The 25,936-nt window shown below is 35.2% G+C and overlaps 1 protein-coding gene across 1 annotated transcript in view; it reads right to left on the bottom strand.

Moving 5' to 3' along the window:
* Positions 1-1,366: 1,366 nt before the first annotated feature.
* LOC140152606 (mitogen-activated protein kinase kinase kinase kinase 5-like) overlaps positions 1,367-25,936 on the bottom strand; it is a 113,649-nt gene continuing 89,079 nt past the window's right edge. Inside the window, 14 exon segments of the mRNA XM_072175020.1 lie at positions 1,367-9,836; positions 10,318-10,481; positions 11,140-11,285; positions 11,883-11,980; positions 13,077-13,180; positions 13,695-13,877; positions 14,391-14,531; positions 15,669-15,753; positions 16,109-16,366; positions 19,163-19,214; positions 21,112-21,165; positions 21,905-21,961; positions 22,871-22,909; positions 25,682-25,699. Of these exon segments, the coding sequence (XP_072031121.1) occupies positions 9,693-9,836; positions 10,318-10,481; positions 11,140-11,285; positions 11,883-11,980; positions 13,077-13,180; positions 13,695-13,877; positions 14,391-14,531; positions 15,669-15,753; positions 16,109-16,366; positions 19,163-19,214; positions 21,112-21,165; positions 21,905-21,961; positions 22,871-22,909; positions 25,682-25,699 (1,543 nt within the window). The 3' untranslated portion in view covers positions 1,367-9,692.

Here is a 25,936-nt window from a genome sequence, read left to right as displayed (position 1 = left end):
CAGATAGGGTTAGTGGGTAGACCCTGGTGTTCTTGCAGTCACTTTGTGCTGTAGCGTTTCATAACCTCCAGCGCAGATAGGGTTAGTGGGTAGACCCTGGTGTTCTTGCACTCACTTTGTGCTGTATCGTTTCATAACCTCCAGCGCAGATATGGTTAGTGGGTAGACCCTGGTGTTCTTGCAGTCACTTTAAGCTGTAGCGTTTCATAACCTCCAGCGCAGATAGGGTTAGTGGGTAGACCCTGATGTTCTTGCAGTCACTTTGTGATGTATCATTTCATAACCTCCAGCATGGATAGGGTTATTGGCTAGAGCCAGGTGTTCTTGCAGTCACTTTGTGCTGTAGCCTTTCATAACCTCCAGCACGGATAGGGTTAGTGGGTAGACCCTGGTGTTCTCACATTTTAATGGCAGCACTTTTCATGTGCTGTGTCCCCTCATATTTGTCTTTTCTTTTTCAGATGGCATCTGAAATGTAATTGAACTTGATTTAGTGTGAATACACTACAATTCAGTTCAGTTCCGAGTGTGACACAGTTATTCGAGGACTCACTTCTGATGAACGAGGTCCCGTGTTCAATTCCCTGCCGTGGTAACATGCTGGGATATTGACTCGCCCTATGATTCACTTAGAATTGGGTGAACCATCAGAATACACTCTCCTGAAGGAATTTTTGGGCCAGATTAGCATTGCTATTTGGGTGTCCTTCTGTTAAGCAGTAAAATTAGAATAAATCTTCTTATGCTACAAATGATACAATTGGATGCAATTCTTTTCATTATTTTCTGAGTGTGACGCAGTTGATCGAGTACTCACTTCTGATGCACAAGGTGCTGTGTGCAATCCCCTGCCATGGTAACTTGCTGGGATATTGACTTGGGGGAAAAAGTCCACATCTGTAGTAGGGAGGGCGGGTTAGTGTAGTGGTCTTCACTCGCTTCTCACCACTGTGGCCAGGGTTCAATTCCCATGGCGCCACATGTGAGTTTGGTTGCCGATCCATGCTCGCCCTCGCAGGTTTTTCTCCGGTGCTCCGGTTTTCCTCCTACATCTAAAATCGGACTTCTTTCCATATCCCTGTCCCGTCATATCCGGATGGCATCCCTTGAATCTAGTAGCCTCTGAGCACTATTGGGATTAGCCTGGCTTCGGCCGAATGTTATAAATAAATTAATTAATTCAGAATTCTGCTCGCCCTATGTTTCATTTAGAATTGGGTGAACCATCAGAATACACTGTCCTGAGAGAATGTTCAGGGCAGATTAGCATTGCTATTTGGGTGTCCTTCAGCGGTAAAAACAGTAAAATTAAAATAAATCAAACTTTATTAACTTCTTACACAACAAATGATACAACTGGATGCAATTCTTTTCATTACAAATGCTTTGCTTTCAAACATTGTGCTTTTATTCCACTGTAATAATGTATGGGTTTGTTTCTATAGGTCAAGAAGTAATATTCAATAGACATTATATTACAACACAACCTAAGTTCAATTGTATATTAAAAGTGGTTAGTAGATGTAACTCAATTTGTTTGCACTTTGTCAAGTAAAGAAAACATGTATTTGATTCTGGTATGCGTATAGCAGAGGTGATATAGCAGTCTGTCCCCTCCAATGTCATTTTGGACTTTTTTATTCTACATTCATAAAGTGCCATCTGTATTGTGGCAACTACTTGGTCTCATGCTCATTGATCCTGGTATAGAACAATTACCTCATATTAAGTTTCTCATGGTAGCATAAGATTTGCCCTGTATTTTGCTTGTCACATATTAAGTGGCTATTAGGGAGAAAATTAATTTTGGTAATTCCTTTTTCACTTCACAATACTTGTATATAGTATTTATAAGCCACTACAATAACAAGGGTAATTGTCCAAACATCTGAAGAACTTGCTTTTGAAAGGATCAGTCCCAGTGCTTCTAGTATTTTTTTAACCCTGCCCCAAATGGTTTTTTAATTCTATTTCAGCTATTTACCTCTCTCCATTACGTGCAGATGTTAAAAACTAAAGAATTATATCAAATTTCAGTTCTAATTAGGACTACTTTTGCCTTAAATCTACTTAGCTCCCATGCTGACATTCCCAATGATCCCACAGTAAACATCCAGTATCCCTATCGAGACAACATAATTATACTAATTGTATATCATTCAATGACCTCACTTGTATCATTGCAACCAGAATCCAATGCATTTGACTTTACTCACAACAAGCACATAACCACCATGAAAACAAAATTCCATACTCTGAAAGGTAATTAATATTGGGTAAAAACACACAGGGATAGATTATTAATAATTAGTAAATTCATATAATTTTTTATCAAAACAAATATATTAAAGACAACATATTTGACAAAACAAATATAACCGGTCAAAGTTAACACACCTTTATGGTCCCCAAACAAGACCGGCTGATTTAGTGAACCTTAGTGTCACTAAATATCAAAAAATGTATGCATAATATGCCACTATAGTATCTCAAAATGTTCAAACATTTCACAAGCATTATGAAATATGAATATTAATTGCATTCATAAATATTCCATCCACTGATCAATTTGACATGTTTTGTGTGCAATTTTGACTTGTTAACAATACCTTTAACATATGTTACTAAGCTTGAAATTGTGAAATATTTCACAACTCCACAAATACAAATTGCTATAATGAAAAATCCATTTAAAGATATTGCTAACCAGTTTAATCCAATACTTAAGCACTGAACTTAAGCTTACAAGTACAATGTGATATCACCACTCATGCTTTCCTGCTATAAAACACAGTTGAGCATAAGATATTATTATCCTTATAAATGAATTGCATTTGTTCATATGAACTATTCTATCACACAGTCCTTGACATATAAGGACAAAGTAAATTCAATAAGGGATAATTCACAACAGAGTGCATTGTGGCAAATATTCGCACATCACAAGTGGGATAAATAAAACAATCTTTTCCATTGAGGGAATGTGTGCTGAACAGAAACTCGCTGGGAATTCCTGTGATTTTACTTGCCATATACATCATTGGCAGGTCTAAACTATGCTCACCAGTACCTTGATAATTATATGTAGTGATATTTAGGCCTTTTTGGACATTTATGCCCATTTTCGTTAAGTTTGCCCCCTTGACAGTTGCCCCCCTCCCCACCCCTTTCCCCCTTTACCCATCCTACCCGCTCTGAAAAAGTCCAGGCGAGGCCACTGGTTAAATGCAAGTGCTGGCTGTGAAGACCTCAAGATACAAGTACAAAGCATTTTTTTACAAAGTTCACTGCCTTTGAAACAGTGTGAGCTACTCTCAATTTCTCCCACCTCAATATCACCAACAATGCACTCTACTTTGAATTAATATCAATATCACTTATTGTAATTGACTTCTCTAGTATCATTTGTTAAAAGATGGCCTACACTCAAAAATCAACACTTACATTAATGAAAGAAAATACTCTCTATAAAATAAAAATCTTGTTTAAACAGAGTTGTCCACCTCCAACACTATTCTACTGGAGAAGTCACATTTCAATACAATGGTTGTTTTTCAGTCAGACAAATATGACTGATGCTTTTCATTTCAAACGTAAGATTGATGTGAAAATGGCATTTATAACTGAAATCAATGAAGTAAACAAAACTTCACTATCCTGCCGTCTACACTATTATGGTGGTCATTGGACTCTTCCAGTTGAAATACACACACACACTCCATAGGAAGACATGACCTTAATCTCCCACACAGAGAGTGTGAATTTCACTGGGGTTTACTGAGACTCCATTTGAAATTCACACTCCCTTTGTGCTTTGTGGGAGATTAAGGTCATGTCTTCCATATGTGGTATATGGATTTCAACTGGAATAGCCCATTATGGAATATCAAGTGCCTATTTTGATCTCCCTTTGCATCATTGTGATCACCACTAATTTTAATGAATAAGACCCAGCTATAACCATCCATGGACACATCCCTGTTACTTGACACAATACATAATCACAGCTACGTGATCTACATTACACTGCTGCTCACCTCCAGATTGGTAGGTTGTGTAGCCTTGAAATGTGCATGGTGTTTTCTGAATCACAGTATAACACTCCCATGTAAAGACATCACTACCAATCTCCAGGTGAGAAGCTAAATGGATTGATAAGCTAAACAACTCAACTGTTTTAGTTTACCTGATCCAAATTGTTGGTAGCTGATATATGTATAACTTGACCAGGGCTAATGTGTCTATATGCGTAGTTCCAAAAATAATGCTTCAATTTAGGAAAGCTATACACAGGTAATTCTTCTTATGTATGTGATGTACCTCAATGTATTGAAGTTTCTTGAGAAGAACCTGTTTTATATGGTCATGGTATTCGCCAGCGAAGTGTTTTGAGTTCTGCACTACGATTGAAATGATCGCAACACAAAAGTCTATGGCATGTACAACCAAAGTTAAAAGGTGCATGATCTAGTTACCAGGAAGTTACGTAACCAATTCGCTAGCGAATATTGATCCCACCAATGTAACACCTTATTAAATCAAATGTACTTCACCCGTTTCGTGTTATATGAGTAACCGCATCCCATGTGAAACTCATAGCATGGAAATTAGCATTTAGCTCTATGCAAAAATAAATCAAAAATGCCAAGGGCTCCTCTTTCTGCTGCATGTTTGAGCTTGTAGGTCTTTGAATATTATAATTTATAAGGTCTACTAGTCCAAAGATGAGCAAGGCATGAGTTTCATATACTTCGGCAATGAGGCTCTAAAAATAGGTAGTGAGTTCTTCTAGAAAACAGCTGGATGTCACATGCCACTTGAAGTATTCAAAATTTCATCAGACACACAATTTCATTATCCCCTGTTCTGTTAGGACCTGCTTAACTTGATGATAAACTTAGCTTTCACAGATGTCAACGAGTCAAATCAGGCACTTGATTTTACAAGCAATTACTTGCTTGTTAAATCGGGGTCACCACAAATTGAACAATTTTGATCATAACTCAAAGCTATTGCAATTACCTTATATTTATGCCATCATGTACCCGGAGAGCAGTCGGGGAAGGTGTTAATATTGTCTGCCACTAAAGTTTGTCCTGCTTATATAAGGCAAAAATTATTCGGCTTTTGTTACTGTGCACGTCAATAAAGTTCCAACTTGTCCTCGCGTAAATTAACATAAGGGTGCGCCAGTCATGCATTACATAATGCAAAACTAGCCCAAGCAGTGCACCCAAATGCGTGCATGCTGTTCTATATCAAAAACACTGTGATGAGTCTTATTTTTTTCGCCTTATATAAGTTGAACAAACTTTAGATTTGGTTGCTTGGGAGAGTTTGGTCAGCCATTGTACAGGTTGTTCAACTCTGACAGGGAAGAATAATAACACCTGTTCAGTTAGCCTGGCTGATGTATAATAGCTAGTAGCCACAAACAGCAGCTAGCAAGTTGTATTTATAATTCCATAATTAGTATAACTCCATTCTGTACAGTTTTGTGTCAAGGCCTGTTTCTATATACAATAGTACTCTACCAGGTTTTATAGTATAATTATCATCATCAGCTCATAATTTGCTATGTATGTCCGCACATGTCATTACAAAAGACTCACTTCAATGAATGAAAGCCAGTATTCACACGTAACAGAGGTATGTTTGCATATGGGGTGTGTGTGTGTAAACACTGTCAAACGAGGACACACACCTGGATACACTGCAATAAACATGGACACTAACCGTGGACATCCTTGGTTCCTCAGCATATTGCAAACATGTAAAAATGCATATAAACTTGTCTCGCTTGCCAGTATAGCGTCAGGTCCTATCAAGTGGGTCCACGGTTAGGTACAGAGTTTCATGTTAAAGGCCCTTGGACATGGTTGGAAAAGTCCTTGTTTGCCAGTCTTTTCAAGTGTGTTTGCATCTGTTTATTTTGTATCAATCAAATAATTTGTGTTAATACTTTCAACCCATATATATATTGCCATTTTCAAGAAAGATACCAACAGTCTGGTACAAACTACAAGTTCCTTCAAGATAAGCATAGTTTAAAGGGAAAATACATTATTACAACGGAATGCTTTTAAACAGACAGCAAAGGGGATAGGCTTTACCTTGATCAAATTTGGGTTGGGAATATTTAACATTTGTCATATTACTTTTGGTCCATAGTCAAATTTTTATCGGGCTTAATAAAAATGGAGTAAACATACTTATCATGTAAATACCACAGATGAATGACCCAATCTTGAAATGTTTATCAACAAATTATTTTGTTTATTCCTTTTTTCCTATTCCTTTCACAATGTCAAGAACATCTGAGCTGAACATTTTCATAGCTGCTTCATACTTCTTCACAACCAATACATTCTACACCAAGATTACTGCATTGTAAGGTAGACTTTTTGTACTGCAAATGTTGCCAATGATCATTTACCTTGGCTGTGTACATTATTAAATAGGGTCAATGAAATAATGCAATGATCAACCTGAAACTATTGCTCTCATTACAGGCACACAATGATATGCCTACATTTTTTCAGGCCTTTACTTTTAAAAATTCCAGGTGTGCTACAAGACACACTCCTCAAGACATTTAGGTGTGCTATATGCCTGTGGTCTGAATGGCACTTCTAAGAATGATTAGATCGTCATCTGTTGCACTCCTCATAATTTCCTTAGGCATGTAATACAAAGCACCCTCTGATCTCTATGATTTGCTTTGAATAGACCAACTGACTGACCACTCCTAATGGCATTATGTATGTTAACACATGGGTTGCTAATTTAATTTGCATGATCAGGTTTAAAAGGATTTTGAAAGTATCTACTGTGATCATTTACAAAAACTTGGGCTTAGATGTTCCTTGCAACTGGTTTCTACAAAAATAACAATTTCAACTGGCATGAATCATGTGATTTGTACCAGACAAGCTGATCCAACTTGTTTGTTTGTTTGTCATAATATTTTGCAATGACATATTACATCTATACAAACTTCATCATAAAAATCTGATTTAAAGTTTCTCTATGTGAGAGATAGTACTTTTTGAATAATAATTGTAATCAATCTCACAAACAAAATCAACACAGAAAAGAAAACCAATTATTGAACAGAAATGGTATATACAATGAACAATACAATGTACAAGTTATGTTTTAAAGTACAAGTTCTCTATAGATTCAGTAGTAACCAATCCTTTCATAGTTCATTACATGAATACAGTGTAATACAAGAGTGTTTCTAGGTGAGAAACACAGTATTTCTAGAAAGCAATTAAATCACCCACTAATTTAAAAACTAAAATAAAGAAAACCACCAGCACTTGGTACTATTTTGCCACGATCATTATTACACACTTGCCATATGTGATATATATGATTTCAAGTTACACCATGATTTATTTTATTTACTTACAAACTCATGGTGTACTATATCTGGTTTTACATACAATAGTATTAGTACAGGCTTACTATCTAGCTTATGTTTGTCTTTACATTTTGCTGTAAAAATATCTAAACAGAGTAAAAAGATCACAGCATAGCGGGATTTCCATTTATGTAGTAGCCATTGCACTTGGTGTAATTGGCATTGTAAAATGAGCATCAACCGCTACTGCAAGAGTTGAGGTGCAATACATGATATGATTGCTTGGAGTACAAATACACTATCTGCATGGGCTGCCTGGAGCAGTTTAACATTAGTAATTAACCCTTTTGTGCACCAAGCAGCCTTAGCAGTTAACAGTTTTGTGCTCCAAGGAGTTGATATATGCGATATACTGCCTAGTGCTATGTTTTGAGCATGTGTTTGAGCATTCAATTTGCTTGGAATGGACATGAGACTTTCATAACACATTGACCCTTTACAAGTAGGCACCTGTCCCTAATCAGTGTTTACTGAAGCATCCCGTTATATCAAACAATTTCTATCAAAGAAACACACATGGCAGCTTTGGATATATTGCATTTTGTCTCTGATTCTTCATGTATTTGCATTCTGCTGACAAAACAACTCTGTATCTTTTCCCACATTCACTACTTGCCCAAACATAAATGCTACAAGTTTTATTATCATATCCAAAATGAAATTCAACTAGCCACTATTGGAAGAATCACACACCAAATCCATGGGTAGAGTAACTACCTAATGTAGGATATGAAAAAGGAAAACCAGATCAGTCAATTGATGGCAAGTATCATGTACTAATATCATGACTCTTGTCAGTAAACTACATACCCGTTGTGGTTATGGGATTGTACAATACTGTTCATCTATGCTGGGTAAAAAAATAGCCAACTATGGCTGCTATAACTGTGCATACTGCAGTCCAGATGTGGTATTTGTTATACATTCTATCAGATCAGTTAGCACTGGGTATTCAATGTAATGAGGTCAAAGGTTCTGGTGAAGAGAAGCATGGTGGATTGAAGCAAAGGACATAAAACTCTGGACTAATTGTCATAAGCCATTGCCTGATGGTTTAATTGGGAGCTGCAATTCAAAATGCAGGATACTATTGTATTCAATTCAATGCCCAGTATCAATTGAATTGAGCAGAACACTAACCAAATTATTGGGTTTGTATGCACAATGGAGATTAGACTTAGGGAGGGATCCTTTATTCTTTTATTTTCCTCCTTAACTCCTAGCAAAGTCCAAAAATTAAAGTGCATCCACCTAATATTAACTTACATGTATTTGCACTTAACAGGATCTACAATAATACAGAATAAGGTATGTAAATACCAAAAGGTTCCTTCTCCATAGGCATAATCTCAAAAGTTAGACAAGGTCTAAAGTTAGCCAGGTCTAAAGTTAGACCTGGTCTAACTTGTTTTGTGCATACGAACCTTGGTTCTTACTTAGGATGATCCCATTTCATGACATGCTCCTTAATTTAACATTGCATTACCTAGCTGAAACACCTGGAACCATGATATTATGGTACACTGTGCTGAGTTATTTCACACATTTGCACTGATTAGAAGCCTCACCATTTGTTTCATTATGATAGGAGTTAAGCTATGGAATTCAATCGCTAATAACAAGCATGACTTCAATACTGCTGTAAGAAATTGTTAAGTTGCATCAGGGTTTTGTTATGTCAGCAAAAGGTTACATGGTCCATGGACTGCTGCAAGGTTAAACTGTTGTCCTTCATCATAAGTCCAGTGTTCACAGACATTTCTCTTTGTGGCACACAATCCTAGGATGATCTGCTACCACCTCTTGTTTCTTGATATTATCAGTTTTCTCTCTACAAACTCTCCACCGACTTGCTGCTGCTCACATAATCTTCTTTCTTGGGACAAAAATTGGTTCATAAATAAATAAAAAGTAAAAAAGCATAAGCTATCCAAAAACAAAATCTCCTCTGTGGGTGGCACAGGCAGGAAGCACTTTGGTGATGACTTGTTTGTATCATACTAGTAACTAAATCTTCAACTTGACACACAAGCTGACTGGTCAGTCAAAAAGCTGCTGCAGTATTTTTAGTAGTTACTTTTTTCAGCAAATATACATATACAACACAATAAAAGGCACCCTCTTGTTAATTTAATTAGTCTCTCCTCATCATCATTGCTCCTCCCTCCTCCATATTTCCATCTCAAGTTCATTCAAATTTGGCTGGAACTTATTTGTGATTTAGTAGTTCTATAGTTCATTCCATGACTTAGCCAGCGGCTGCTCACAGCATGTTCGTATGGCCAGTAAGTAGATATATGTTGCAAGGTGCATCTGCATTTCCGGATGGGTGACTTTTCAGGACTATTAATCTTTCTGAGCCCAGGAGAGTGAACAGTTTTGATTTGTCTGAGATTTCTTGTGTAACCTGGTTAAGAGAGAGGTAAGATGAAACATAATATTAACATCAATAATTATTATTTTAGGGCACATAGGGTAAGAGGGTGGAAAGAGAGGGGGAGGGGGAGAGAGAAATAGTGATCACAAAAGAAAGACACTTTTAAGATAATATGCAAAATAAATTGTTGACAGACAAAATGAGAGAAAGTATCAGTTATTGTTATTACAATTAGCAAATTTTATCAAAAATTTTTAACATGTTTCTCAACTCTAAATGTCAGCGCATGATATCCTTAAATTACTTTTGCATTATCCTCCTAGAGGAAATTCTTACATTTCTTATGCTTAATATTTAATTCTTGATACTGTGCTTATTATATCAAGTACTTTGAGGCTTTTGCACATATCACTCTACAAATCTGTTGTGTTCACATAACTTGTAACCTATGGTCATCAATTTTGTTTTTTTAAATCATTATTGGAAGGGAAAGAGAGACCTTATGTCCTACCTCATTTGTTCTGAAACTTCTGCCTTGCATGCCATGCTTGTGGAAAGCCAGTACACTGTCCTGCAGTACTACTAGATTCTCCACCGAGAAGTCAAAGTGAAGTTCTGATGATAACTTGAGACTGGACTTGGGTCTGCCACTCTGGTTTACTACTTTTACCTCTCCTGTAATCAAACAAGTTTTGTCAAGATTTTTACCATACTATGTTAATATAAAGAAGGGAAAGACAAACAATCCCACACTGGGGTTCAAACTTAGACCCATGGTATCAAAGGGAGCTTCCTATCATGGCACCAGCAAGTTGGGGGTTACAATCCTGCATAAGTTTGATCATAATCAATAATATTAATAGTACTGTTATTGCATTGGTTCATTACAGCTAGTTAATCTGGTGGCAAATCTCACACGTGTATGTCTATTACTGTGTATGTTTATATACATGATAGCATGTATGATGCTCAGACCTGGAAGGACACATGTAAATACTTACAATGGGGCTATCAAATTCATGAACCAATTATTGATGTATATTAGCACATGTGCATGCACCCCAACATGCACCAATACATGTAAACACCTACAACTGCCGATATCGACCTACCCTACTGAATTTTTAGTAATCAACTGCCAACACACAGGTTCAAGCTTTTTTTGCTTTTCGGTGGACATAGTTAAATTTTCAGTATCCAAGTACGGATCTAGCCCAATGCGGTCACTGCTTACACCACTTTTAAATATTGTTTATAACCTAAACATGTTGTTTTGTGTCCTTGTTTGCCGGAATTTACACAAGCACACACATACACATGGATCTGTACTTACTGTCATAGCAGACAATGACAGTATCTCTTTCTATTTGAGACACACACACTACATCTAGGAGTTTGTCTTCTGGTGGGTGCTCTATGAACCAGCTGGATGTTGAGTTGAGGTTGACAAGGTCAAATGACAAATGTCTTCTGTCTGGCCTGCAATGCATGGAAATAACAGAAATATTATCTTGAAACTACAGTGATAGCTCTACATTGTTTGGTTCCTCTACACTTTGTTTGGCACGTAATATCAAGACTGTAACATTGTGAATGGATATAGAGTGGGGTAACACATCCTTGGGCTAGTATATCCTAGATGGCATAATTAATTGTGTAACCCTAAATGTGACGAGTCAAGCCTCTATGGCATATAAATATAATTTTTACTATACTTTCTTAAGATGATATGGTCAAGACAGAGACAGAAAATTAATTTGCAAATAATTGCCGTCTAATTTTCAAGCTGCTATGAGGGTTATTTATGTAGTTTAATCCTGGAGCACAATTGAAGGTCAAAATCTCATGGATGTACATCGGGACATCTGCGATGCCACAAATAAACTTTTCAGATAATGGACACAGCTCTAATTCTAATCTTAAGTATTGGCATGTTGTTTTTCCTACCAAGATTTGCTACATCAACATTTCACAAATGACAGACTGTAAAATTATTTGAGTGTTTTGCTTGTTTTGTTTTCCATTTACTTTATTTGTGTATTTTTAATTTTTTTTTTTGTTAGTCTATATACTTACCCTCTTGCTACTCCGATACAAACTATTGGGAACTCTGCATCTGATTTGATAAGCATTTCAAATACTTTCACCTCAGGAGGTAGAGTACATTCAAACACCTGGGAAAAAGGAAAATAATGCACATCACATATTAGGTATTTGTGTGGTTTGTTGAATTTATCAAAGCATGCCACTAATATAGCATTTGCAACCCACCAAATCTGAATGCTATGAATTTGTGGGGTTTGTTGAATTTATCAAAACATGCCTCCAACATAGCAATTGCAACCCACCAAATTCGAATGTTATATTTCATGGGTTCATTTTGCTTGTCAAGTACTGGACAGTTTTTTATATAGCATTCAGATGCAAAATTCAGAATTAAATGTTTTACAGGGGAGTTATGGTCCATGAGATGACTGCTTTCATAATAATCTCATCAGGTTGCTTTTGTTTGCAAATAATATATTTGGTAAGTTTTAAGGTGGTATTGGATGCATTTTCTAGAAATTAGAAAATGCTTTGAGCATGTTGTAAACATATTAATTGAGTAGGGTAAAGTACACTGATCAATATGCCTTTTGTTTGGAGCAAATCGGACATACGGTTTCCATAATACATCAATTTACATGTTCTTTGTATCCTATTGTTTTTGTCAATAATCAATATAGTTAATGAGCTAAAAGGACTGCAAAGGCTCATTAATATGTAATTTTTGCCAATATGTGCAGGGTACTTTTATTTTGCATACTTTTGCCCTGAAACTTGGTTAAAGTGTTTTTAATATGTTCTAATGTATTATAAAGTGAAGCCGCCCCTAATTTGCATATTTGCTAATTAATTATGCAAATATGCAAATTAGGGGGCGGCTTCATTATATAATACATTAGAACACATTAGGAACACTTTGACCAAGTTTCAAGGCAAAAGTATGCAAAATAAAAGTACCCTGAACATTTATGCATGGATTTTTAGCCATTTCAGCTCATTAACTATATTGATTATTGATAAAAACAATAAGATATAAAGAAAATATAAATTGATATATTTGGAAAACCGTATGTCCGATCTGCTTCAAACAAAAGGCATATTGATAGGTGTGCTTTGCTCTACTCAATCTGTTTAAAACATGTTTAGAGCACTTTTATAATGCCTCCAATACCACATGTTTTTAATGATGTCTACATTGTACTATATATTTATTGTCTTTCTTACCTTTACTTGTAGAAACTTATTCATGGGTTCATACCATTGTAAGAGTACTACTCCATTGGGCAGGGCACCACACAAGTACTTGTGATTATTATATGGATTTCTCACTGAAAATAAAACCACACAATAATAAGCAACTAGTATAAAATATGAAATACCACACCTATTCCTATTCCTATACAGCACCATTTGGCTTCCTTGGGGCAGTCACATCAGTACTGTGTCACAGTTACTTCCCGTATGTATATATATGCACCACTTTAGATAGCACATGATAATACATGAGTCTTAAGATGATACTTGAGTCAACACACACAATTAATACTGTGCCACGCACTGATGTCACTGTCTCAAGGAAGGCAAATGCACTATAACTATTGTTTACCCTAATGCTGCTGTATGTAACTTATCACTACTGTAAAGTGGGACATTTTGGTGAGGGTTTTCATGTTTGCCTTTTTGAAATTCTGGACTTCAAGTTTAAAAGCCCACCAAAATGCTTATTGTGCAGACCTTTGAAACTACAAATAAAACAAACTACAAAAATTCAAAACTGTGAAAATCACAAAAAATATAATACCATTAAATATACCTCCTACAATTTTTAAATCAGCAACTCACCAATACAGCACCGCGTACATCCTTTTGTATCAGGAACCTTGTGGCTGACAGCAAACTTTCTTGGCACCAGTTTGTCAGGGATTCGCTGTAGCTTATCTCCAAACCTACTTGGCATGTGAAATCTATGTGGGTTCTTGTCTATTAGTGCTATTAAGTTGTGTTGGAAGATAGTGGGGTTCTTCCCTGTATGTGTATGACAACAAATCCGTAATGAAAATGGTTAGTATCTGTACATAACATCTTGAAGCATCTGAACACTGTATTTGGTCTTCAATAGATAACATTTCCAACAAGTTACTACTAACAGTCATAACATAATGTCTTGGAACATATATAAATGATGATACACAAAGTGTACAAATTAATTATGTTTTTAGCCATTAACTCATTTGGGAAAAACACCTAAAATCTCTGCAGTAAATAAGTTAACTATTATAGTACAACTACTGTATCTTGTCACATGCCATGGCTGTTGGCAATCTATCATCATTTTTCATTGACCGATTTCTCCCCACTACTACTATCATTATATTGTTTACCTTTCAGAACTATGTGGATGACCTTCCATGGGGGTCTTTAGTTCTCATTGGTTTTTTCCACAGCCCCTAACTGATATCTCTTCCATTTAGATCTCTTCATTGTAAATTTGTGATAAATACCCAAAAGAACTTGTATATCTCATATAGATTGACTAACCTGACAATGTCATCATGACATTGTTGATGATGTATAGCCACGTCGTCCTCCTCGGCCATACCTGATCCATCACACCTTCATGAATTTGTGTCAGATTGAAACTATACACACCTTCATCACATCCAAAGATAATGTATTGATCTATAACATACAAGGACACACATATCAATCTTGTTAGAATGCACTTTGTTGAATGTTATAAGTCAGTATCAAATGTTTTAATATACGTAACTAGTATGTTTTGAATAACCACAGGTTTTACCTTCAATATTAACAAGGCTTTCACCTCATGGTAAACATTTAAACAGAGAAGATGAGAACAGAAGGTGGCTCGCCAAAATTAAGCTACTTGTCTATTCTCATCTTCTCTGATTTTAAAGAAACCTTGTTTACTGATAATGACATGTGCACATTTTACTCAAGGTATAGAGAGATTGACAACTTGTGTTAAATTTAGAAAAATACATTTTTTGCAGAGATTAAGAAATTTCGTTATATTGGCCACTCTTAACAAATATTTCCTATCATAGCTTGGACTTTTTTTTACCAATTTGACTGTATCCAGGTGGAGCCAGTTACTCTTTTAATGCAACTGGTTATCATAATATCAACTTGCTGTAGATGAGATTTTTATATTTTTTGCTACTCTCACATTTTTAACTAATCTCTGCTGCAATTAACAATTGTGGTATAATTTGCACAATGTCTCACTTCTCTCAATTCACCTTAGTCCAGTCATTGTTACCGACAGTAAGAGCTCAGATGGAAAATATGACTTTAGGCCAATTTCAATCAAAAATTAAAGAAATTTAGGCCTGTCTTTATCTACATTTTATTCATTTACTTGCTTGATTTTTGTATATAAATATAATTATTGTATTTCTGTATTTTGAATCATGGTATTTATAATTATCTTGTAGTTGATGATACCATTATACTTATTTGTAATATATTGTAAATACATTGTAAATACTGTATGATACTTTGTAAATATTGTGTATCGTAATATATTTTGTTGCTATATAACATGTATCAATTAGGGCCTGCTTGAAAAGCAGTGCTTGTCACTGAAGCAGTATAACCCTCAATAAAGAAAGAATAAATAATAATAATAATAATTGACATCAGTGTGATGTTCGCTTAAAGACATATCACCTTTGAGTATGTGCTTTTCTACAAGCGATTGTGTGGATTTATTATTGCAAATGGAAATTGTGCTTACATCACTGACTGTACGCAAGTAAAAATACTGAAGCAACAGGCGAAAGCCAAACCTACCTCTTGTCTCAGCATGTACCCATGTTGCTGAACAATGTATTCTAAGTGGACACTCATTGAACACCTTGGAGAAACAGGCTCCCATCTGAAGAAAAAAAATGGACAATGTAAACTTATATAGCTTTCTATCCAGTGGGGACAGCTAAACAGAGAAAATAAAGCTAACCATAACATACAAATAATAAGAGTTTAATCATCAAGTATTTCAAATCACTCAATATCAAGGCCTAAAATCAGCAGGGCGTTGAATAAGTGTTGCACCTTCTTACCGATAATAATTTACCAACAAGCTGACTCTGTTCATGCAATACACATTGTATATCAAAAACCCTTGGAAAGACAAAGCACCAGAACAATGCTATCAACTACTGGTCAGATGTGTTATGTGTATTTCAGATTTTACATCATACTTGCAAAGAGGAAGGGTATGAGATACTCACAGGGACCTTCGGTGTTGGTGGCAAGCCATTGCATGCTCCTTGCACCGGTCTTTCTAAGAACTCATTTCTTAGTTTCCTTGGTGGCGGTTGTGGAGCATCGTCTAAGTCTTCTGTATTCTCTCCATTGGTCATGGGCGCTCTGCCATTCGGTCTTAATGGTTTGGCTGGAAGTGGAGGCTTCTCTCCTCCGTTGGTTTGTGATCTTTGTTGGGCGGCTCCATTATGTTTGTCAGATCTATACCTGACGCTTGAATGTTTCTGTGAATAGAAAAAAACTTTGGTATTATATGATGACTCAAAAGCAGCATAGCAAAACACTTTGCTGGCAGTAAAACATTTTTTGATTACAAGCAATTGTGCTTAATATTTTCAGTAAATTGTTTAGTTTGCACAACCATGCTTAGAGGCAATATGGGAGGCAGGTCAAAGACAGGTTGGCAGAAACACACATATAGAAAAGAACAAGACAGGAGAAATGACATTGAGAAGGAGCACAAAAGAACACAGACAGCAACACAGACTACACACAACATTCAGTTTATTACTGTACATCAGAGACAGCATTGGACACCTGAGGTGATACAGCTAATTGTGTCCTTTCAGGTTCATATACCATGCTGAAGGGGTATGCACTTAATCAAGTACAAAGGCATATGCTTCATAACACAAAACTACTTGCACAGAAAATCATATTCTTGATTTGAAAGGGGGGCCACAACAACAATGAAAACAACAACAAAAACATATATGAATGTTTTGGAGGTTTTGGGTGATATTAACATTATTTTGATGGCAAGTACATGCAGAGCATGACAGAGAATGCCATTTTTAATGATAAAAAGCGGCTCTCAGACAGTCAGGTCACAGGGCAGGAGAAGTCGCGGTTGTTTGATGGCATGTAAAATGTAGTCATTTAAAAGAAAAGTTGAACAACGATGGCGCTATTTATCTTAAATCTTGTTTGCATCTTTGCAAGGGGTAGACAATTGTATAATGGTATTAAAACATCAGAAAAAAGGGTAACAAATGGCAAGGAAAATTTCAAAAACTTTTATCATGAAATGTAACTAAATGAATAACTAATTTTAATTGGCTAATTTAAATTGAAACATATGTACATAGCACCCTTAATTTAAACACAAAAAATGTAGAGTTATAGAATAAAAATTACCACAAAAAACTAGAAAAAGATAGGTAAATAATTTGATACAGAAATGAAAATATATGTTTAAAATAGCTAAAAATATATGTGTGTATATAAGTGTGATAGCTGTTGGTATTGTCCAAGTCTAGAATTGAACATTATATGTTTTTTTAGAAAACTTAATAAATGTTCACTCCAAACAACCATGAAGTGACGCAGAAGAGGAGACAAGGTATAACTATACTACTTTTATAAAATCCAATAGGCAAAGTTGCTAGACAGAACACATATAGACCACCTGACATAGATAACACCGGGTGGCGATTGGAATAAAGATGCAAGATAACTCAAACTGGCTTGAAGAAAAGAATATTATGTTGGTTTGATACCCTATAATAAAAATACCCTGTACAACACAAAAAGTAACATGTACAATCTACAGAATTGAGCTTCACAAACGGATACATTTACATTGACATATTCTGCATCACGCCTGTGCAATGTATTTATTTACAGACTAAAGTACAGTTGTAATTATTGTAACCAATATGAGCAGTGCAGCTTTTCATATGACATTTAACCAGTGTCATTTTTTTTGACCATACAATGTGGACTGTTTTATCACTTTTTCAAGTTGATATCCTACATGTTACTTTTTCTCCACAAAAGATTGTGTAGCCAATAATATACAAGGTGCTTCAATGTCAAGAGAAAGTAGGTTTTGTTAGGAAAAGAAAGAAAGACAGTTGTACAGTACCCAACACCTGTTCTTTTTCCAAATTCTAAGCCAGGGAAAGGGGGGTTTTAAATGTTTGGTAAAAATAGAGGTTCTGCCTGTTTTTATTGATGTTCTTAAAAACAGACTTAGTGTAGTTCAACCAGTATATTGTAACATGTCAAACTTCATCTAAAAAAAGACTGGGAGAGAAGAAACTTTTCCCATTCCAAAATCATCAAAAATATTTAGCATATTCTATATTTCACTATATAGGGTCAATTTGCTTATTTCCTTTAGTTTTGATTTGATAGAAAACAGTTGTGATATTTTTCTTCTCATGCCATGTGCTCTTAATTGAAAAAGTAAAACTGTAATAAATCCTGCAGTTTGTCTGCTCTGAATACAGTGAAGCCCTTCATAGGATCATTAAATCAAATAAAATCATGCAGGCTGGCATACCACAAGTTTGTGTCATCTTTACTACCTACACTAGGATATCTGATATTACTCAACATAATTTTAGAAACATGGATGTCTACATCACAAGCAGAAACCTCTATTAGATTTACAAGGTGCCCTATTACACAATGGATATTAGCTGTAAGCCGTTCTTCCTGCCAGCAGTTAGTAAATAATATCTTCCCAGCATTTCAAATATTTTGCAGCAAAAAAATGTCTTTACCTTCTAGTTTTGGCCTGCCTTCTGAATTAATTTTAAACAGAATAACAAAGGAAACTTTTAATTACACAACATTTATAATTTACAGGATGTTTTCAGTTAACTTAATCTTGGTTTTCCAATACTTGTTTTTAAAAGAAATACTTATAAAACTTAATGAATGGTATTCTTTATACATGTTTAATTACCAACAGCTAAATAACATCCATATTTTGAACAATGATGTTACTATATTACAATTTACTATAATTCTTATTTTTGAAAACTGTTAATGCTCACAGTGTTTGACTCAAATTCCACCAGTTCTTTTACACTTGACATAAATTTTTGAAGGACTGAAAGACCTTTTGTAACATTTAGTATTAGAAAGTCCTTTAAAATACCACTTAATATTCTCTATGAGTTGAATTGGCACACAACATTCCTAACCCTATTCTTGAACTTTTGAGCATAAATGACTAGCAAATGGTCAATTCATGATAATCATGACACTTTAAGAGATCTAATTATTACCTTTGGTGGTAGTGGGGGTGCCTCATCTTCAGGCGTCTGCGGAAGTGTATTCCTATAACAAACAGAAAAACAAACATAATCAATTGTCTTTTACCAGTAAAAATAAACACTTGCACATGCTAGCTATGATATCACTAATATTTGTGCTACTGCTGCTTTTTTACAGGAAATTCTAAACAAAAGAATCAAGAAGAGAATCCAACTAGCGAAATAGAAAACTTGACGTTCTAAATAAGCATGCAATCGCACCAGCAACATCAGATTGAAATGTTTTAAAGGTCTGCCAAAGACAGTACTCCAAGTTATTCTGCAGATTGTATTGCACAAATTGAAAATGTGAACTTAAAACACAAATGACAATGATAGTCATTGTCATAACCACCATCATCATACCAATCTCACTGATGTCATCATTATTAAAGTGAACAGAAAATAATAAGTAAAATAACTTATACAAACACTTTAACGTAACATGCAGTACTGATGACAAGAAATAATATTTACAGGAAAATAAAACAATATTCATGCCATATTATAAAAAAAAGATACAGAGCTAAGATAACTCAAAATGATATCATTCATTCAAAGTAAACAGTCAGGTTTTACAAGTCATCATCACATAAACCTACATCTGTGAACCCAGTCAAAAAGTAAACACTTGATTTATAGGTTAATAACTGCATATTAATTGTTTACAGAGAAATTGCACAGAATAATGCATAAGCTATATTGCTGATCAGCAAGTCGGCTCGTGCTATGCATGCTGGAACAAAAAATTTGTCTGGGACACCACACAAATTTGACAGCTTTTCTCCATTTTCAGTACAGCTTGCATAGCACGAGCAGGCTTTTGCTGGCCAGCAATATGCCTTAAGCGCGCTGAGATGTTGATGCATCTAATGCACAAGTGCATGAGACGCATCAACATCTCAGGCAAAGTGTATCATTTTGTCCAAATTCTCGAGCAACAAGATATGCACATTTTTTAACCTGTATATTTTTTCATTCATAAGGAAAAAATGTTTTTTGCTATTTTTATGACATAATTTTCACAAAATTATGTCGGAAAATATAAATGCATTCACTTCCGAAGATAATTTACCAATGCTACACGGTGTGAACAATGTTGAAAGTATGTGGAGTGTGCATAAGTGCAATTACACACTATCAATACACTCTGCATATTTTTATAACCACTCTTCTCATTTGCAGCTATATATAGGAGTGTATGAAGTGTAATAACTACTTTTAGTACTCTGTATAGGATAATCCACCACCACGGTGCAAATTTGTGCTGCATCATATCACAATGAAAGTGTCCTCTAGTTTAACCACCCAATGGTCATTTATACAACCACTTTGTATCAGTATACACTGGCCTATTCCAGTTGAAATCCATACACCCGCTATGGAAGACATCGCCTTAATCCCCCACACTCCCTATGTAGTTTCAAATAGAGTCACCCATTCAGGTAACACCATTTGAATTTTCACACACCCTGTGAGGAAGAATAAGATCATGTCTTCCATAGGGGGTGTATGGATTTCAACCGCAATAGCACATTTATCCTTTGTAATTTGATGATTAGTGGTTAATCTTGGAATTTTCAAATAAGAGACAAGTATCACAAGTATCTCCATAATGAGGAACAAAATAATTAACTTAGTATCCACTTTATGTGAACAAAATGTCAGTAAGAATATTACTATTTTTCATACAAATGTATTCAATATTGGATTCTGATGTTAAAAAATAAAATTTTAAAATTTTGAAACAATCCCTATCTAACTAGCTCATAAACAATAATTATTAGTCAACAGATCAACATCTACCTCTATGCAAACATCAACAAACATTGTTTAGTAACAAAAAACACTCTATGACAGATAACAGCTACAACAAAGATGTGGGGTGGGTGATACGGATGGCGATGTTAGTGACAAATTACCTCTTTGCTTTCTTTCCTTTGGAGTGGTCTCGTGTGGGTTTTGGCTCTTTGGGTCTGGGATAGATGGATGGATAGAGTGAGTGAGTGAGTGAGAAGGGTAATTGAGCAACAAGCAATATATAGAACTACAACTAATTACAAGAATCATTCATAAATACATTGGCTCTATGTTCTTGTCAAATCGATGAATCATGTGTTGAACATAGTCTTGATATTAAAAATCATGCAATTCAATGTTAAAACATGCTACCGTGATCATATCATTGCAGTAAGCAATGCATCTAATCCAGATGCATGCAAAGCATACATTAGTTAAGCCAGGATCATGCTGTATCATTATAGGTCAAAATAGAACTCAAAACCGTCAATAATGTTATATAAACACAATGTAGTTTCAGCCATGATCATGCTAGAAATACAGATCAAAATATAATTCAAAACCAACAATATTAATATAAAACATTGTACCTATCATGTATTCCTCTGTATTGCATGCGTTGTGATGCAATGAGTAAAGAGAATGTGAGAAATAAGCAGTTTAATACAAATGTTAGGTTAATACAATAAGTATGACACTACAATATGCAGTTGGGTAATTCCAACATCAACGCTAATTTGTCAGTACCACTACAATGGCGTAATTATATATAAAGCCAAGATGTGTATTTCTGCAAAGTCAACGCAACTTTAGAAGTACTTTATGCCCCATCAAACACTCTTCAAATTTGCAGTTGCAAAATAGTCCACTGGTAGATACACACAGTCCCCACAGCACGTCATCAGATATACTCACGTTTTTCCACGCTCATAGTCATCTTCAAGGCTGGTTAGATCGTTTGTTTCATGACCCCTGCAAATGGGAGCATGCAGCAAACATGCAGTGTCAGTAACACACAAAGATGATTGGAAGGAAGACTGACAAATGGATTGACTGACTGTCTGACTGGGAGAAGGGCACAAGTATTCTCCACTCACATAAATGTGGTTCTTAAACACTTATGGATACCAACAATGACTAATAATTGATTCTAAAGTAGTTCTAGATAATATATGACATTAAGAAATAACCATATTAGTTTAATTCCTATTTATTGTAATTTAAAAAATAATAGTTTTAAGTTCCTTATGTTATATGAATTGGCCATATTTAATATATAATTGTGTATTTATTTGGGGGAAGCATCACAGCACATTTTTTACGTCTACATAAGCACAGATCATTCTCGGAGGAATCATACAAAGCAAGAAATATTGCTTGGTAGAGAACATTCCATCATTCATGGATAGTATAAAAGAAAGCCTGCTCTACAGTGTTTATAAGTGTGCTATGTATGTATAATATACATTCAATCAGCATTCAAACCAAAATGGCTAAAACTAGGATGTTCAACAGAAAATGACACAAAATGTTGAAAGGAATTAAAGTAGCAAATTGATGTTTTGATTAAATGAAATGTCCGTTATGAAATGACTTGACCAGAAATTACATTTAGTATTTTTGTCTTTTTAATTATTGCTGTTCATTACAGTTCAGAATAGAATAATTTTAAAGTGTTATGGATTTAATCTTTTGAACTCATCGGTGATCAAACTATGATTCATTTGCTTTATAGAACTGGTTGATCTATCTAGCTCAAGAAACCAATCATGAAACTAGAGCAACTCCGTATAGTTTCTTTGAACTGAGAGAATTAGTTTGAAGGATTGTCTATGTTATGAGAAAATGACTATAAAGTGGATAACAGAAGAGACTGCATACCGCCTCTGGAGTTCCTCTTCCACAGACGCTAGCAGGCTCCTTAAGGAAGGTCCGACAAAAATAAAAGAGAAAAGAAAAAACGCAAGACACACCGTCACTCACTGAAACTTAGAGTAATCTATTACAAGTGCAAAGTCTACGTCAAGTTTGTTAATGGGTGAGGCTTGTTTGCTTTTAAAAGGTTATAACATCATTTTTTCTGCTACTCAACTTATAAACAGTTACTCTCGATGTTTAACTGCAGATGTTTGGATTTGAGTAACTTGTGCTGAAATCAGATGGACTTGACTTATTTTGTTATTTATGCAACACTGGTTGAATAAAATACAAAGTTATCAAACTTTGGTCAGACTTTTTTACTTCCTAATGTGGGATTCAATTGTACCAGACTGAGGATTCAATTGTACCAGACTGTGCCCATCTGCTGACTGATATCAAATGAGTTAGTTGATGATTGTGATACCAGGAAATGTGCAATCTACTCATTCAAGCACAATGCAATTATCATTGAGTAACTGTTATCAAGTATCAATAGTATCAAGTTAAAGGTGAAGATTATATACATGCAAGTTATGTTCATGCAGACTCATGCAACAGGGTGAGAAGGATTTATGCAGACAAGCATGCAATACAGCTAAATAGAAAGATCCATACTGTTGTGATTAATGAATCATTGCTTATTATAGAGTCTGTCAATGGTCAGGGTGAAGTAGATCAGGTGTGGCAATCAGAGCAAAGGTGTTCATCAACCTCCGGTAGCTGATAATGCCACAACCAGTGATACATAACACATTTGACATATAAACCTACTTCCTCCATAGATTCATGTGAACTATTTATGACATTGAAGGCAATGGTACAAATCAATGCTTTAACAACCATTACTAAGCACTCATTCTTATTTCCAAAGTTCTGTTTAACATTTTTCACAATGAAGGCATATTACATCAGAACAGTATGGACTTTTCTGTGTACCTTGAGGGAAGGGAATTCTTAATTATTACTGCTATAATTGAAATTGAATTTTATGTCCTCCACTCATAGTACTGGTTTAAGGGACTTTCACAGATCCGTCCAGGACCAAAAATATCTGTAGAATTTTCTGAAGTTGCTTAAATATTGCTGATAATTTGGGAGAATAGCCTTCTCATTTGAGATCGCATTCTCTATTAAATTCACAGGGTATTTCTTATGCCCAGGCATTTGTCTCTCTGGACAGGCAATATGCAGTGTCTAGTTTATTCATCAAAGGGACTAGTTACTAATAAATATTATGCCCAAACATGACACATGTGGGAAACAGTGTAGTTTAGAATTGACGGATCTCTGAATGTGCCTTTTATAATCCACTTCTCTTATTATTATTAACTTGCATAGTTTTAATGGTATAACATTGACAGTCAATTAACCTTAGCATTGCCAAACTTTCACACAGTGTGAAGAGAAGTCAAATTTCTCAACAAGTTATTGTACCCTAATATTGTATTCTTCTACAAAGTACTCTAAGATGATATAATTTTCACACCTGAAATGTGACCTACAATTCCTTAGACGTCTTTAAGTTATGCAAAAAAGGTATTTGATGTAAACCTTTCAATTGTTTGCTCTATCATAATTAACATTCATTTGCTAACTCCTTAGCATACATGGTAAACACTACATATAAACAGGACTCTAGCTATAACCCTTTTGAAGTATCCAAGTGGGTAGATAAAAATATAGTTTTGGTCTGTATTTGATTTGTGATTCAGTACACTATTATAGGCTATGGTGTAAGTGCATTCAAGTAAACAACTATATTTTGGTTTAAGCCCTCAAATATAATACATCTTGAGATAGAGATCTAGCTGATACATTGTAAATTGCAGTACAATCTTCACTAGGTGTGCACAGCAACCAACTGTAGCAAAGAACTGCTAAAGCCATGGTTTCCACAAATTTAGCCACTTTAAAATGTCAACATACAGGAACTATGCAAACTGTAGTTTATGTGCCATCTTAAGTGCTTTGTGTATCAACAAAGTTGAATATGATTTAAATTAACATACAATCAAAATACTGACTCGACACAAAAAAGCACCAACGCAAATTGTCTATGTACGCTGGTGAACTGACTTAAAGCCATATTTACATTTTCAAACAAAATAGATTAGCATTTCTTTGCCATAAAATGTTAGCTTTTACTGTCAGATATATCCCCTTTTATTTTTGAGCCGAACAAATACGGCAAAGCAAAGAAAATTGGAATTTACTACCAGCGCCAATACGCACCACTCCTTCGGTCATGTTGTGGTACGACCCTTTGTTGTGTATATCACCGTCCCATACGCTGTGTAATGCGTATTGTGTGTGTTATGAACATCGTGTATGCGTCGACTAATAATTCCATCGTAATAATAAAGCGCGGATTCTGGCATTTTATTCAAAATCACAGATTTTGACAAAACTACAGCACCTAGAGTCTTGATTTTTGCCGGGTATATTGGTTTAATAAAGTACAATTTAATTGTGTAAAAAAATGAATTTTAAAAATCAGTGAGGGCGTCTTCCTCAGCAAATGTTATAATATGGCTTTAAGTACATACTTCACACATATGCACTGTCAACTGGTGCAAAATAGTCAGTTTTGTGTAAATCTTTGTCCCTGAGAACCAATGTGTAACAAACATCTATCTACTAAAACAAAAACACATAATCCTGGACTCCTTTCATCTATACCCAACAACTGTAATGTGCTACATATGCATTGTTTCTACACCTTCTACCAATGTGACTGAGCAGATCTTAATACTAGCAGTGAATTTAACAAACCTTATTCCGGACATCCGCCTTTGAGAGCAGAAAAAAGAAATTATAGGATCGATACTTAGAAAATGAAAAGGGATAATGAAATGGAATGGGTCGACAGATAGTGTTTGGACAGACAAGCTCTCTATATTTTCTCAAACAAATAAATGTATTTTTGATAACAAGGCAAAACAGCTTTCAAAGACAAATATTTAACTCGGATTATCAGGGTCGAAATTTACTGTAAGTGCTGTCCCGTCTTCAATTTGGAGTTTGCCC

This window comes from Amphiura filiformis, chromosome 5 (assembly GCF_039555335.1).
Source record: "Amphiura filiformis chromosome 5, Afil_fr2py, whole genome shotgun sequence".
Classification (NCBI taxonomy): Eukaryota; Metazoa; Echinodermata; class Ophiuroidea; order Amphilepidida; family Amphiuridae; genus Amphiura; species Amphiura filiformis.
This window is presented reverse-complemented; position numbering and strand designations above follow the sequence as displayed.